Source organism: Aulostomus chinensis, chromosome 17 (genome assembly GCF_037954235.1).
Source record: "Aulostomus chinensis isolate RoL2024-O1b breed Wild chromosome 17, RoL_Achi_v1.0, whole genome shotgun sequence".
Classification (NCBI taxonomy): domain Eukaryota; kingdom Metazoa; phylum Chordata; class Actinopteri; order Syngnathiformes; family Aulostomidae; genus Aulostomus; species Aulostomus chinensis.
Window position 1 is genome coordinate 13,835,347 of NC_141336.1, and position 16,044 is coordinate 13,851,390.

Consider the following 16,044-nt stretch of genomic DNA (forward strand, 5'->3'; position numbering starts at 1 on the left):
CCAGCCCCTAATATTAATCAGACAGGTAGTGTAGAGTGACTTTTTTAGAGCCTGTCAGTGGAAAACAGCAGCATGAGAGTGAGTCCGAACAGTAAAGCTGTGGAAAACCAAAACAATTTCAGGTCATGGTTTTCTGTAGATTTGTCACCACAATGGGTAGCTTATATATCCTTGGATAATTCAGGGGTTTTGTCATAGTACCTTTAAGCTACAGAGACACTGTCAAAGGAAGCTTTACACTGATGATTTGTTGTAAATTTAACTATGTAAATGTCAACTCCACAGCTGAAAACAAAAACCTCCTCTGACACTTTCTTGAGTTTTGTTAACTGGAGGGACAACCCCTGACAACTGAACTTTCACTTGAATCCCCAAATGACACTGATGGATTATTTATACCACTGACCATGCGCGCGCATGCACATACGCATGGAGGCACACACACACACACACACACACACACACACACACACACACACACACACACACACACATACACACACACACACACACTAGCCATTTGACCTGTAGTGTTAAGTGAAAGCAGTTGACAAAGATGTGTGATTCATCTCTAGTGGCAAAAGATATGACTGGAAATACCAAAGAGCAAGTGAGGATATAGTGTAACTAACAACAGCCAGAGGATCATGGCGTAACTACCACAACACACTCTCCTTGCTCTCATCAATCACTTATCAAGGATTTTGTATAGCTATTTATACCTTTGCCTGCATTGCAGGGTACTGTATGACCGTGTGGGCAACAATTGTGGAAAAAATTACATCTGATATAGATCCAAGAACACTTTTTTAGGCTGCATACTATAAAATGTGCCACAACCAGCTCCCTTTATCTGGACTGAACAAATTTATCAGAATAGTTCAATTGTTTCAGGGCAATAGCCTGAATTTATAAATCTGTTTGCTTTTTGAAGAGATAATACTGTAGATATCATCTTATGTCTGTGAAGTGAAGAGCCAAATCCGGCTAAAGTTTAGTTTAGCAAGGCTTAGCTTAGCTTAGCTTTGCATACAGTAGATTCTCGAAGCAGGGGCAGCATCTCGCTTGTCTCTGTCCAAAGGTCACAAGCTCTGCTTTCTTCCATCTCTAATAATCATCTTTCCATTCTTATGTTAAATAGTTCTTCACTCTCAGCTTCTTTTTTTGTTGCTGTGTCACTGTTTTTTGTAACTGTGTCATGCTATTTGTTGTTGAGTGGGTAATGTACAATACGTGCGTATGAAAGGACATTGTGAGGGTGCTTAGAGTGAAAAGAAACACTTAAGTTGAGGGTCAGGCAGCTAAAGAATGAGCTGACAAGCTATAAAGCTTCATAAAGCCAAGGGAAGCTGCTGAGTTGGGCGAGAATTCTCTATAGGCTCATCACTATGGGTGACATCTCACATTACACATTGTCAAAATGATAATTATACATCACTACAGAGCCTGCTTTAAATTTGAGCTTGGATCAGATTCTTGGACATACTGTTCACCTATTCAAACATGTATGTTAAAAATACCTCTGAAAATCAATTTCTTTTTACATCAAAATCCAAGCCATTTTCCTACTGCACGACAAAATCTGATGCATGGTTACATAATCATCTATCACAACATCCAGCATCCATCAATCATAGACTTTTAGCATCATGTATGCCTGTTTACCAGGTAAATGAATAAGCTAACTAGCTAAGAAGAAATGATACATCCATGTGTCTTCAGCTTTTCACCTCCACAGACCTTGTTTCTCCCCCCCAAAAATACCACAATTATGGACACGTTAGCTTGAATTTATTCATTTAGGGGAAAATGGGATATTTACATCTATACAATGGGACACGATACAGCAGAGAAACTCAAAATGCAGTTTTAGCTGGACTTTAAGGTAGGCAATGTAACCAGTCAAATATAACATCAGGTGTCTCTTGTAAAAACAATAAAAGTGCTTTATGCTTCACTCATGTTTGCTCAGTTGTCCATATCTTTATTTTCTTTGACACTATTAGACATCCACAATTAAAACACAACATTTTGGCAAAATACAGTGATTTGGCAAAAAACTTGTACTGATTGACTCACTGACTTACTCAGTGAAAATGAGCATTTCTGGAGAAATCTCATGTCACCCACACGCAAAGATTTCATCCCACATACACGTTTTTTTTTTTTTTTAAGGACATCAGCAATATCAGTGCCAGGTCAGCGCCTGCCTGATTCACTCTCTGGTACGGGGACACTCACATACTCGGACAGGGGACTGAGCAGACCAAGCTTCCCGTGTTGATTTTTGTGCAAAAATTAAAAAAAAAAAAAAAAAAAAAGTGGGATGAAAGACACGATAAACAGAAAAGCCCAAAAATGCATTCTTCAAAGTTATACCAACCACAGTGAACAAGAAACTGTTTTCATACATAAGATTTGACAGTACAATATGAGACCATGAATGGCAGTTTCATAGTAAATTTGTGGGAAGCAGAGATCTTTTGACAACAGCTCCATCTAAGACAGCCACCAGCACAATGAGTCACACAACTCCACATGAATAAAAGTGCTATATCTCTGCTGCGTTTTGGCACAACTCTTTTCATTTCAGTCACACCAATAGAATTACCATCTCGTCAAAAAACAACAAAAAAAAACATCTGCCTCCCTTAATGGAAATACAACAGCACTGCCACGGCTTATTCTTTCCCTCGCCTGTCGTCTTGATTCACAGTCTTTATCAAGCACCAACGTTACGTAGAAAGGTAGCCTGACGACATTTTTGCATGTTAGAAAGAGATTTTGAACATTAAAAAATATATACAACACGTTTTTATCATAAATGCAAACACTCTTGTGCTCTCAGTCTTGTGCACGTACAGGAGTGATTTGTGTTGATGGACCGGTGTGAATCAGATGAAAAGTCTGATGAAAAGTACACACGCACACACACACACATATATATATATATACATACATACATACATACATACATACGCACACAGATTATTATCACTATTGTGTTTGGAACCATACGCCATATGAAAAATAATAATTCAGTTCATCCTGATTTACATCAGTGGTCCCTTTTGACAGAGAAGAAATATAAAAATGACAATAACCTGAAACATGTTTTGACCAAGAAGCTGCAGGCTCATCTTGCATAAAATGTTGACATGGATTTGCACAGTTACTTTCTGTAAAAACGTCCCCATCCTGTCAATAGCTGCTGAGTGCTGTTTCAGGTGCTTTGTTCAGTGAATTTGATGTGATATCTACAGATGAAAAAAAAAGAAAAAAGTTCTTGTAGTGTTATTTTGAGTGGTCGTAGGTTGGCAGGCAAGCCGCAAGACTGTAAACACGAGTGTAAACAAAAAACAAACAAAAAAAAGATCCAGAAAAATGTCCTTTGCATGCAACACAGCGGTGTGATGATCCAAAGACAGAAATATGCATGATCTTGCAGCAGATTTTCACATTTTTTTTCTTAATAAACATAAGAACAGCTGATCGGATCCTTGTTCACATTCACTAACATCGGATGAAGTAGTTGAATATATCAGTGTAAGGTCACCTTGTGGGATGAGAGTACAATGTACACTTAAAACAGCATGAAGAAAAAGATCCAGTTAAATGTTAATTTTACACTCCGTGCCATTGCTCTGTTCAATTATATATAACTGACTTTTGTAGATCGGAATGCATAATGAGGTGTGGGGGAGATTCATATTGCTGGCTACTGCGCTGTTCTACCATCCACATGGGGTCCAACTGCACTGACACATGTGACAATGAACGATTCACAACATGATTAAAATAGTAACCTCCCGCTCACATAGCAGTCACATCTGCTGTCAGAGGCTACGGGGGCTAATGATCACCATATGCCACCACATCATACAATAACCGTCTGTCTCACTGTACATTTGGGTAACGTGTGCATCATAGAAAAATATGGATGAGGATAAAACAAAAGAAGACAGCTACGTAATTCCAAAAAAATACGCAATATGTACAATGACATAGTTGGACTACTTTCACATTTGAGTTCAGTAAACACTGCATAGGTGACTGCATCACTAGCACAAATGAGATTGGTTTTTTTTTATCATATAATGCCTCACTTGAATAAATATAACATATATTTTCACGTCAGTCTCCCTCATTATCGTTGCGCCACTTCAAAAACTGACATCAGTGTTATCTGTTTTACAGGTCATACAATCAAGCATTCATACTAACAAAATAAAAACAACAAAAACGATACAACCAAGTAAGTAGCAAAAGAGGTCACATGAAGCAAAACGTGGATGATAAAGTTTTAAAAAATGTGCACGTGTAATTCTAAAAAGAAAATTAAATAAAGAATGCAAAAGGCAAAGTAAGGCTTAGCAAAATTGGCTTTAAAAACAAGATGGGTCTCTCACTGGGCCACTGAACCAATAAAATAAATCTCATTTAGGAGATCTGGAAAGAACTTTACTGAACCTTTATGTTAACTGAGGGATCAAAATCTTAAAGCCTTCAAAAAAACAACAGCAACAACAACAACAAAAAAACCAAGCGCTGCATAGCCCTTCGAAAGCACTATCCACCCCAGTACCACTTGTCAAGATTATTGAATGCCTTGTACTCCTTGTGCCTACGCAGGTAATCACAAGCCAGGCATGTGTGCTCTGCCCAGAAATAGGCCTTCTTCACTTTAAAGTGCCGCCGCCACTCAAAGTACCTGAGGTACATTTCCTCATTCTTATCCAGGAGCAGCAGGTAATCAGCCAGCTCCTTTGGTGAGGAGAAGTCGTCCACATGGATGAAGGCGTCTCCCTGGATATAGTTCTCGTAGTTCTGTCGGGGTGGGCCGAGAACCACTGGAACTGTCCCCACTGAGAGAGGGTTGTACAGTTTTTCAGTGATGTAGTCCTTGTGGATGGAGTTCTCAAATGCCAGGTAGAACTTACAGCTGGCGATGGTGGGGAAGTAGTCTTGGTCAGAAATATACTCCCCAAAAGCTTGTCCATATGCATGAACCTCAATGTGCTTGTACAACTCATTGTAGTATTTCACTCGCACATGGTCTTGGTTCCAATTACTCACAATCCAGCAGATCAGCTTATTCTTACTAGGTGGGACAAAGTCCTCCTCACCCTCCGCTGCTACGATGGACCCATAAGGCACTTCAATGTCAGCATCCTGGCGGTAATTGAGAGTTAGATTGAACAGATTCTCAATGCCAGGCAACTGAGAGGAGTGTGACGGGGACTCCAGGTTCATCCAAATCCACTTCTGAAAGGATGGTCGCTGGAGCGGCGGCAGGTTGGACAGATCGGTGCAGATGTCTCTGTGATGAATAACAACCCCATCAGACTTGTTGTAGAGGTTCCTGTCTGCTGTGATGAGGCAGCCCTCAATGTTGAAGAGAGAGCTGCAGACGCTCAGGTCGTACGTTTGTCCAAAGGGCCAGAGCCAGATCAGAACGGTGGTCACATTTTTATCGCTTTTAGTGGAGAAGAGGTTTTTGACACGGTCTGTTGATGCTGTTGACTCTACAGGACCTGATAACCAGCTGGTGGACGGTTTAAAATACATCAAAAACAGAGTCACACAGCATCCCAGTATGAACGTGCCGAGCAGAAGGGGTCGTAGGATTCTGTGAAAAGGTGCAGATGGCATACTCTGTCCTAAAAAGGGCAAAGCACAGAAAAGGTAGAGTAAAACCATGATTCAGATGAAGAGGATATAGATTTATCACCTAATCACGTTAAAGGAAGAAAGCAACTTTGGGCGAAATTTGCTTTTTTAACACCCTCCCCCAGACAAGAAGAAAACCTTCTCTCTTGTGTGTGAGCATTAGTGAGCTGAGACGTGCAGAAACCAGCTAACTGCTAGCTAGCTTAGCACTATGAATTGTCATGGATGAGAAGTGTTAGCTTACCTCTGACAAAACAGACCTAAAACACTTTTATCCAAAACAGTCTTGGCCTGCATTAATACAACAAGGGTTGTGCATAATATGAAGCAACAACTCAATATTGTGAGACGTGTAATTTTAGACCAGGGACATAGTCTGACCTACTTTTCTAACATCAACTAGAATAGCAACTGCACTTATCACTTTATTTGAGGACTTTTGACAGAGTTATGTTAATGATTTGTTCCAGTTGAACTTGAAAACATCACGAATCTGAAATCGGAATACAAAATGGCTACCTCATTCATCGATAGCCTGAACGCTTAGATGATAAACTGGTTTAGCGCTTATGTCTTAATTGTGTCACATTAAATCAGTCGTACATGCAGTGCTATTCATCTTCTTGCTGGAGACTCGTTGCCATGACCTTTGTATACACAAAATACGACCAAGAGCATGCTTTAACTTAGTGAATTGGTGAGACATCAGTAATGTGTGTGTGTGTGTGTGTGTGTGTTTGTTTATTCCCTACTTCTACAGCAGTCAACTTGATTGTGATGCCACTACGACTTCCGACCCAGCCCCAAAACAATTCTAACCCTATCCCCTTACAACTTCTTATCCAGAACCATTCGCGACGCTACGCAAACTAGCGGTCAGCAGGTCTCTGTAGGTCTGAGCTCTCCAAGGCACACATGTAGGAGAGAATGGCATCTATCTCCTTGTCTGGTTCAAGCCAAAAAAATAATAATTGTTGTGTTTCTTTAAGGTCCTACAAATTAACAACATGTAATTCTAAAAATGTCTGTTATACTGAATCATTGGCTTTGGATATAATTTTCGTAATAATCGAATGTAGTTAGCAAGCCTCTGCATGTAGACACTGTGTACCACTTTTGTACTGTATCAATAGTTTGCATCAATACTCAAAGATTTTGTTGCCTTCTTAAGCACATTATTGTACAAACCTGGTGGATTTGACTGAAAGCTGAAATCCAAGCAAGAGTGGAGGATGTGGGAATCGTTGTTCCTACATTGAATCAAGAGTGGGATCAATCTTCTGTGTGCTTCTTCTTTGAAATGGATGCCTTTTTGCCCTTACACAGAATAATAATGATCCTTAATGGTCTAATAAGGTGTGTTTGATCTTGGATGTACAGGTCTTCCTAATGATGCCGCCTTTCACACAAGCAGAAAAAGAGAATCAATTAGGCTGTGTGGAGGGAAAAGGAACAAAATGTCAAGACAGAAACAAAATATATGCAGCACTACGCTGTAAGTGTGCAGAAGATAGCTGGTTCATGCCAACCAATGTTCATTTTCATTAAAACACTACAGGTCTTTATAAATGGCCAGTTAATCATGCATGTTATTTGGTGTTCCAGTAAGCTTCCAGCTGTTATTAGCATGTATTGTAAGAGAATGCTGCCATCTGAAGGTTGAGGGGTGTAGAAAAAAAAACCCAGATTCTCTCACACACACACACACACACACACACACACACACACACACACACCTGCATGTTGCGTAAAGAGGCCGTGCAAGTGTAGATATACAGCTTGAGATGGGATTTTTAAGCGCTAAACAGATTTGAATGAATATGACAAACTCATACACGGGTTGCCCTCACAAAACCGCAACAACAAGTCTATGTCTTCTCCTACAGCCATAATCTGCGACCACGTGAGCAAGGGCCACATGAGTGTGACTCCTTTTAAAGGCTTACACTATCAATATATTTTCATGTGGGCAAATCTTCTTACACCGCTAAAACATGCTTTCTGTCAGCACGAGTTATGAGCTCTTTGCATGATAAAGGATACGGCTCATGCATATATGCATGTATTGTCAGGGATATACGGTATATACAAAGACAGAGGAGATTCAGAGAAGAGGCGCAGGCAGGGATCAAAATCTGGCTTATTAAATGTGCGGATAAGTTAGAATGTCTCCATGGTGATGATGCTGAGGTCACAGTACCAGAAGGTAATATAGTTCACACTTCCATCTTGTGCCAACAGAAAAGACAGCAGAATGTGTGCAGCTCAAGCATTCATTCAGATTTTAAATGACATAGCAGGGGTTTTGGCAAATGCATTGTGATGTATTTGGGACAGCAGCGCATGGGTGAGTAGTCTGCAGCGTTTGAAATGAGCGGAGAGGGGGGAAACACAGCGACAGATTTTGGTTGCATCACTCAGAAGGATGCATCAAATGTGGTTTTGGTAACAGGTAGTGTATTTGTTTAGTATTATTACACTTGGATTTATAAGTGTCAGGAAGGCCACAGCACTGATTACAATGACACCCAATCTCAGGTGAATTTCCAGCCACCGAGCACTGAAGGTCATTTTCAAACGTGATGCTGTGGACTATTTGTAATCGTGCAGCGTGACTGCACTGAAGTGGATATACTGAAATATTTCATGTGGTGTCCCTTCGCGCTCCCCAAACCGTGCAGATTATGAATAATAGCGAGGTGGATGGTGCTGAAAATGATGTGGAAACAGCTTCAAAAATGTAAAATTATACATAAATCCCATGGGGGGGGGGGGAATCAGTGGGGATCATTTCTAATTAGCTGGCGAGGATTTCTTGCCTCCACCAGGTGCTGATCAGTCATGGGGTGGAGGAGGGAAAATAGCCATGCATTTCACTCACCATCTCGAGAGGCGTGAGTCAAAATAGACCTTTCTTGTCATTTCCTCCAGATGCTTCTCAAAGACACCTTACAACACGCGGGAGATGCGGATGTGTTTGGAATGAAAAATCGCGCCCGTCCGCCGTGTTTGCAGGGTTAGAACCGGATGAGCCCACATCCATCGTGTCGATCCAGAGAAATGACACCTACTGTAGCAATGTGCGCTGATTCTTCCCCAGTGCTACACACCGACGCAATGGATGCCGCACATTAAAAAAAAAAAAAGAAAAAAGAAAAAAAATGACTACCCCCTCAGCTTGCACGTTAAATGCATGGTTGTGTGTGTGAGGACGCCATATATGCCGAGGGATGTGATGCGATGTGGAATAATTCCCTGCCGGCTGCCCATGCGCTACCTTGCTGTTTACCGTCACTGCAGCTGCAGGCCGTGGCCGCGCGCTCTAACGTGTGTGCGTGCGTGAGTGTGTGTGTGTTGGTGTGTGTGTGCGCGCGCGTTTGTGTGTGTGACTCGCAGAGAAAAAGCGTTAGTGCATATTACACCTTCATTATTATTACACCCACTGACCCGATGATGGTTTTCATTCACTCTTTATCGAATATTACTAAATGAAACAAAAACACACACACACACGCACAAACACAAACAAAACAAGGATTTATGCACCACATATTAATGATGCAGCTGAAAAGCAGGGCTACGTCATTTACGGTAATTTAACAACATACAGTGTTTTAATTCAACACGTGGGATCATTTGCAACCTTTAAAAGCTCATTATTATTCAAAGATGTCGACTATTGATCTTTTTTTTTTTTCAAAGGATGTGTGCAGCAGAAGCACAGATCCCTACACTTCATTCCCGTTGAGTGAGGCTCCAAAAAAAAAAAAAAAAAAAAAGAAAACTCCAACAATTACCATAAAGCAACTCAATGGCGTCTTTCATTCCGCCCAGTAAATGCCCTTTTCTCTCCAACTCCGCGCCCCTGCTTGTAACTCAGGCTTTCTGTTCAAGAGTTTAATAAAAAGCCTGGACCTCCATGACCCTCAGCACAGATCTTTAAGACTACTCCGGATTCTCCTCTACGTTAGTGCGCAGTGACGTAAATGGTAAAGTTCGTCTGACTCTTTTACAAAGCGAATGGGTCTCAAACATATTATTGGGTGTGTTTGAGTTACACGTGCAGCATCAGATATGAGCAGTTCAATCATTAAGTCACAAGGAAGAGATAATTAACCTTTCATTACATTCATATTTGATTGTTTTCATCATATTCAAACAAAAATGATGAATATTTTCTGGTTCTACGCTCTTAAATATAAGAATCCCTTACTATTTAGTGGTCATTTTGGAGAAAAAAATTAAGACTATGCGTTTTAGGCTGTTAGAGGGAGAAATAAGTCTTTTGAATTCATCATTTTGGTGGAGTGGAGTGTTCTTTTTACACCAGACATTTTTTTACACCAGTGATTTACAATTACTACTACTTCAAGGTCCACTTCCGTGTAAAGCCTTCCAGGGCTCATTAAAAAAAAAAAAAAATCAAATCAGATTACTTTGGTTAAAATATTTTAATCTATGACATCAACACAACTACTTCCTCTTGAACCAAAACTGGACTTCGATAAATACCAGAAAAGAAACTAAGTGTCTGGGTCTGCACTTCAGAGAGATTTTCCATTATTCCCCAGGAACACCACTGGAGATTATGTGATTCATTGAATAATATTGATCGAGAATTTAAAAAAATCATGAGCTGTAGCCAACAGGGCAGTATGGCTCTGAGGTAGAGCGGCCGTCCAGCAACCAATCCTCACTTCCCCTGGTGACCATGTCCAAGTATCCTGGAGCAAGATACTGAGCCCCTAATTGCTCCTGATGGCCCTGCGAACAACTGGCGACCTGTCCAGGGCGAACCCCGCGTCTCACCCGATGTCACCTGGGATAAGCTCCACCCCCCCCCCCCCCCCCCCCCGCAACCCTTAATGGATAAGCGGTATAGAAAATGGACGGGTGGATGCAGCCTTTACTGTGCTGACAGCCCATTACTGAGGATTATTACCATAAAAATCTAAGTAAATTCTGACTAGAAATGACATATTCTCCCCGGCTGCCCTGTCATCGCTGTGACTCATCTCAAGATTTTCGGATGACGAGCCCATCAAGCATCAACATCTATTGTGAGTTGATGCTTTCGATTTGAATTATTTTGAGCTGAGGTAGATTTTAAAAGAGAAAGGAAACAGCTTCATGCCGCTTTGGTTAGTCACCTTTCCTTCTTGTTCTAGAGTGCACTTTTATTCATTTCTATTGAGGTTTAATATAGTCACAGTTTACAGAGAGGCCAAGCATGCCTATGCACAACTCCAGCCGTGACAGAGATAAAACATGCTGATCAAGTTAATGCTCAAATGTTCCCGGCTGTGTAAACAAGAATAAGACATGATTTTAATAATCAATGACCCAACCAGAAACGTACATCACAGTGCAGCTGGAATTAAAATCATGATGTCGTTTTCTTGCTTGTGGCTTCGCAAATCGTTTCCCTCACACAGTGATTCATCCTTTTTAGTTCGCTGTGCGTTCTGCTGCTTCAATTTACAACCCCAGATGAAAGAAATAACTCTGGTGGTAGCTCATTCCTGCCATCTTCTGCGCTCGCCGCCAAATATCGCAGCCCATTTTCGAGTTATCTCCAGGTAGATCGTTGGTTTATTGGGTAAATAATCCAAATAGACAGTCTGGCTTGTTTTAGGAATGGCCATCTCAATCTGAGTCCCCTCGTGCCATTCATTAAAAGACGTTATGGAGATAAAATCAGGCCTTGCCGCGAGCGCAGCACTCAGTGAGGTCTCATAATACTTCCCGTTGATGCGGTTTCTGGTGTTTTGGAAGTTCCAGGGTCGGACGCTGGTGTCGATGTAGCCCGGACCTACACTTGGAATGAATATCAGATTGTTGTCCTCACAGAAAGACTTAATAGTGTCCCAGTTTCGCTGAGTGGACCCGTAGGAGAACCCATTAGTGGCAAAGTACGTATAAACACCGTCGAAACCAGCAGTCAGAATATCCCTCTTGTGTTTCTCATCAACCAGCAGAGCGATGAAGGTGGCGTCATAAGGGGTATCCCTGATGCTGTTACTCTCGGTGTGTTTAAGTAGTTTGGCCCACTGCTCCGAGTTCATCAGGTATGAGTCATAGACATAGAAGAGAGGAAGAAGCTTGCCAGTGGTTGTCCTGAACTTGAAGAAAGCTGGGTGCTCTCCATATCTGAGGAGATAAACACGAATTCAAACGCTGGTGTGAAGATAATAAGTACTGCCTGATGTCATGAGTAATGATGGAAGAGATGATCACACAACCGACATTTGACGGACGACCGGGAAACACGGCAGGACAACTTACTTTTCAATGATGTATTTGACATTTGTGTACATGTTGACTTCATCTCTTCCTTTGTACGGTTCAATGTGAAAAGCGACCTGCAGACAAATGACATCAAAAATTCGACAAACACGCTTCTAAGGGCAACACAAACATTTTGCACTCTTAATGACAAATGTAACTTATTCATTAAAGGGATCATTTGTAGATTTTAGCGGGTTCTATTGTCGCACATTGAATCTTCATAACTACATGTTAATTCGTGTGGCAACACCTGAAAATAATAATTCTGTGTTTCCATTGGCTAAGAATGAGCCCATCATCACAGGCAGTGTGTCCTCCCTTTTGGAACCTGCCATCTTACGTCTACCTTTACATGATTTGCTTCAGCAACTCAGCAACCTTGGACAGCTATGGCTGGTGACACTACTTGGACAAAATACTACGACTGTTAGCATATGAGGTTTCAGTTGCATGTAAAGTTATATTTCCCTCTTATTTAGCAGCCAACTGTTAGCTAACAGCTGATGGCAGAAGGTAAAATATGATTATTTCACCCCAATTATTTATTTTAACGAGTATCCTATTTAAGCTGTGCCCTCTCTTTAAAAAGAGCCTGTAGAGAGTTTTGTGCTCTGTTTTGACTGTATTTTTACTATTTTCATACAGCCGATCGCTGAAACTGTCTGGCCGATGACGAAATCACCACAGAATTTATGTAGATACACAAAGGATGCAGATGAGGGGGGGGGGAAAAACACAATTGAGGGAAGAGAGCTGGCTCATGGCAAAGGAGATGGAGAAATTTTGTCGTGCTAATTGAATGACTGATATAATGTGGTTATTTCTGCCTCATTTCAATCCAAAAGTCACCCAGATGAAGGCTAACAATGCAGCGCTATGAGACGTTTAAAAGAATGACCCTGCAAGCCAACTGTATTTTTTCCTGAACTAGATGCCACTACTTCCTGCAGACTGGGCCTTGAAGAGATTGACGCATTTCATTATTTACTGGTTACCAAACAAAAAGCGTTAAGTCAGGCCCAATACTGGGAACCCACAGACCTTAATCTGGTATTTATGTGCCACCTCCAGCAGCAAAGGTACGATGTCATCTGTTGGCTCCCCGTTGTCATCCTTCATATCAGGAGGATACCAGGAAACAGCAAGGACACCTGACAAAAAAAAATGATGAAAAACCACATAACTGCAGATAAATAGGACATATCTCGTAATTATGTAATACGAGTACTGCTGTGACACTAAATGTGTTAAAGGGAGACAGATAATTGTTAAGCATATTAATACAAATTTTTGCAACAGGGATTTTTTTATGTTTATGATCAGAGAATCAAGTTTATGACACCTTACAAGTATCTGAAGTCATTTATACTGGAGTGTATTTTTTCCTGTTACTGTGTCCTGACACTAATGTCTCTAATGAAATGATGAACGAGCACGATACTTTTTTCAATCGATAAAAATATAATCCAATTTGAAAATTTTCAAAAGTGTATCACAACATGAAAATGTAAACTGATTTAACAAATATGTTTCAGTAGGTTTTCACCCCCCCCCCCCCCCCAATCAAAGCTGTTCCAAAAACATAAACCACAAGTTAGAGGTTTACTCCTCAGGTGTTCAAATTTGGTATTAAATGATGACGCATATTGAGGAACTATAGAAGCAATACAGTCAGTGCCATAGGAATATCTTATTCATGAACCCAGCCCTAATGCTATCGTCCCAAAATAGATCCCTGGGGTGAGGTTCAGATCAATCTCTGTCTCATCTTACCGATTGCTGCTGTACGCAGCTGCTGCATATGAGCCTCTACAACAGAGGGGTCTCTGGAGCTGTAAGCCCCTAAAGCCGGGAAGAAGTTGGACCCAATATCATCAGGGGGGTTATGCTGCCCTTGTGGATACCCCTGAGCCACCTTGAAGTCCCAGTGTGGCAACTGTGGGTGGTCCCAGTGGATGTACTTGCCATCAAACTTTGGGTTTCCATACCAAGTGTAGTAAAAGGCATGGAGGTAGTAGTTGGGAGGAGGGAACTTCCTCAGCGTAGCTTCCAGCTCCTTATCTGACTGGACTGATTCGGTCGCCTTCATCTGGTTGCTTTCAGCCTTCTTGTCTCTCTGGATCTGTTTGTCATTCTTGCTGTCTGGAAACAGCTCGCCACCCACCGGGCTGCTGAATGCAGGGTCCTCTGGTGTAAGTGATTTCAATATTACCGTTACGATGAGGACAAGCAAGACCAAAGCAATAAATGTGATGCATGATTTCCGCCTAAACCTCGCCATCCTTCAGTCAGAGCTTGAGGCTTGCCACACGTCATTGTTCAAACAGCAGGGAGGCACTGATGCTGGGGAGGAAGCCATTAGAACCTGCTGAGTGCTGAAGGAGCCAGAAATATAGCATCTGACCAAAGACAAGAGAGATGCAAAGGGAGAGAGAGCTAGTTAAAGTTACAGGATTTGGACTATGAAAGCTAAAGCACAGACACAGAATAACAAGCTAACAGCTGCTTCAACTCCACCTGCATTGATGAACTTTGAACTTGTCAACAACTCGCCAACACTGACTGACACACTATTACCAACTGACAGACAGCTTCTTAAATTACTCCCGGAACTAAGCAGATATAAACATAAACGTTAAATGCAGCCCCTCCCCTACCTTCGGCAACACTTAATAAATTATTTTACCTACGTGAGATGGAGAAGACGAAACACAAGCTTCACTTCTGGTTCAATAGCCGTAGATGGAGAACGTCACAGATCTGTAAAGGCTCCGTCGGTGGATGAGACTGGACTGAGACCATCCATGTTGTTTAAGAAGCCGTTGAACGTGTTACGTGTTTCCGGTCACGAGCGTCAAAGCTCACGTCTGCTGCCCCAATCGTTTGGGGGTTTGTATTGACCAAACTGTCCTACCTTTGACTCAAAAGCAGTCGTTTTCAATAAATACATTCAAATACATGTCGTATCGACTCGGAAGTCATGAAAATATCCAAAGACAAGTTTTCATAATTAATAATAATTAATTAATTAATCAATTATAGCGCTCTAGGGAGTCAGATTTGTTTTGAATTTAAACACGTATTTATGTCGATATATTTTACGTATTAGCGTGTGCATGTGCGCTTGTGTTGTGTTGTGTTGTGTTGTGTGTGTGTGTGTGTGTGTGTGTGTGTGTGTGTGTGTGTGTGTGTGTGTGTGTTAAATACCATATCAGTGTTTATATAAGTTTTATTTTGGACGGAGGGAGAAATGTCTAGCAACAAAACAAAATCCAAACACAAGTTTTAAAGTAGCGGTGGAAGAAAGCAGCTTATAGTTTAGAGAATGTTGGAAATTGTATTTGATGAATCATTTAAAAATAGTGTTTGATTGGTTTTCTGTCAAATGAGTAACAATAAAGTATTATTATGTAAAACATGTCCACTTTAACATTAAAAAAAAATCTCTGCAGTTTCGAGTTACTTCGAAACAAGATGGAGTGATTTGTAAGGTGAGGAAACACCGTGAAGACGAATGAATACTGATTTCAGTTGCCCGTTTCATTTTGTGAATAAAAACAGACTATAATAAAACTTTGTATATTGACTTATTCAAAATGTAAGCGTGGCTATCGATGTGTTCGTGCAGTAAGGACAGAAATGTGGGCATCCTCCTTTCAGGGCAACAACAGCTTGTTAATCACGCTGAAAATTCGCTCATCGCAATCAGTTTCATTGTGGGAACTATCAATGTATGATAAATACAAATGGCTTCCCGTCAGATCAATTCAAAACGTGTTGTTCTTCCCACATTCAGCTCACAGGGGATTGTCTACCACTCCCCTCCCCGTGAAGGTGGGAATGTCGATTGGCTCGTCTCACCTCCATGTGTCCTCCTGACCCCAGTGACCTCCCGGTTGCATTCAGGAACAACGCTTTGAACTTTTGGGTGAAGGTGCCTCACACTGACAAAGTGTAACGCCGCAGTGTACAGAGACTGACAAAACATGTATACTGCAGATTTTTCACCTGATTTTCTTCTTGTTGGCTTTGCCTACTTCATGCAATAGAAAACTGCGCATTAAAAGGAACAAAACAGTTTTAGTT

At 41.2% G+C, this 16,044-nt stretch overlaps 2 protein-coding genes across 7 annotated transcripts; both read right to left on the bottom strand.

Moving 5' to 3' along the window:
- Positions 1 to 1,779: 1,779 nt before the first annotated feature.
- Positions 1,780 to 8,954, bottom strand: fut9a (fucosyltransferase 9a). Its single transcript, XM_086182553.1, has 3 exons — positions 8,552 to 8,954; positions 6,859 to 7,069; positions 1,780 to 5,660 (listed from the first exon to the last, which is right to left on the bottom strand). Exon 3 carries the CDS (start codon positions 5,650 to 5,652, stop codon positions 4,570 to 4,572), a length of 1,083 nt encoding a protein of 360 aa, XP_086038679.1. The 5' UTR covers positions 5,653 to 5,660; positions 6,859 to 7,069; positions 8,552 to 8,954; the 3' UTR covers positions 1,780 to 4,569.
- Positions 8,955 to 10,554: 1,600 nt separating this feature from the next.
- manea (mannosidase, endo-alpha) lies at positions 10,555 to 14,785 on the bottom strand. 6 transcript variants are annotated; one of them, XM_086182552.1, is made up of 6 exons: positions 14,476 to 14,630; positions 14,232 to 14,357; positions 13,732 to 14,145; positions 13,000 to 13,109; positions 11,956 to 12,032; positions 10,555 to 11,820 (listed from the first exon to the last, which is right to left on the bottom strand). In XM_086182552.1, the coding sequence occupies exons 2-6, from the start codon at positions 14,272 to 14,274 to the stop codon at positions 11,187 to 11,189; spliced, it is 1,278 nt and encodes a 425-aa protein (XP_086038678.1). In that variant the 5' UTR covers positions 14,275 to 14,357; positions 14,476 to 14,630; the 3' UTR covers positions 10,555 to 11,186. The 6 variants fall into 6 exon arrangements, with proteins under 6 accessions (XP_086038678.1, XP_086038677.1, XP_086038676.1 ...); XM_086182551.1 differs by lacking the exon at positions 14,476 to 14,630 and adding an exon at positions 14,649 to 14,785 and having other exon boundaries at positions 10,556 to 11,820; XM_086182550.1 differs by lacking the exon at positions 14,476 to 14,630 and adding an exon at positions 14,645 to 14,785 and having other exon boundaries at positions 10,556 to 11,820.
- Between the last annotated feature and the right edge of the window lie 1,259 nt (positions 14,786 to 16,044).

Coding starts and splice junctions, on each gene's coding strand:
- manea (XM_086182547.1), bottom strand. CDS start 14,239: ATGGCGAGGTTTAGGCGGAAATCATGCATCACATTTATTGCTTTGGTC. Junction 13,110..13,731: donor GCTGCGTACAGCAGCAATCG/GTAAGATGAGAC, acceptor TTTTTTTGTCAG/GTGTCCTTGCTGTTTCCTGG. Junction 11,821..11,955: donor GTCAAATACATCATTGAAAA/GTAAGTTGTCCT, acceptor TTATCTCCTCAG/ATATGGAGAGCACCCAGCTT.
- fut9a (XM_086182553.1), bottom strand. CDS start 5,652: ATGCCATCTGCACCTTTTCACAGAATCCTACGACCCCTTCTGCTCGGC.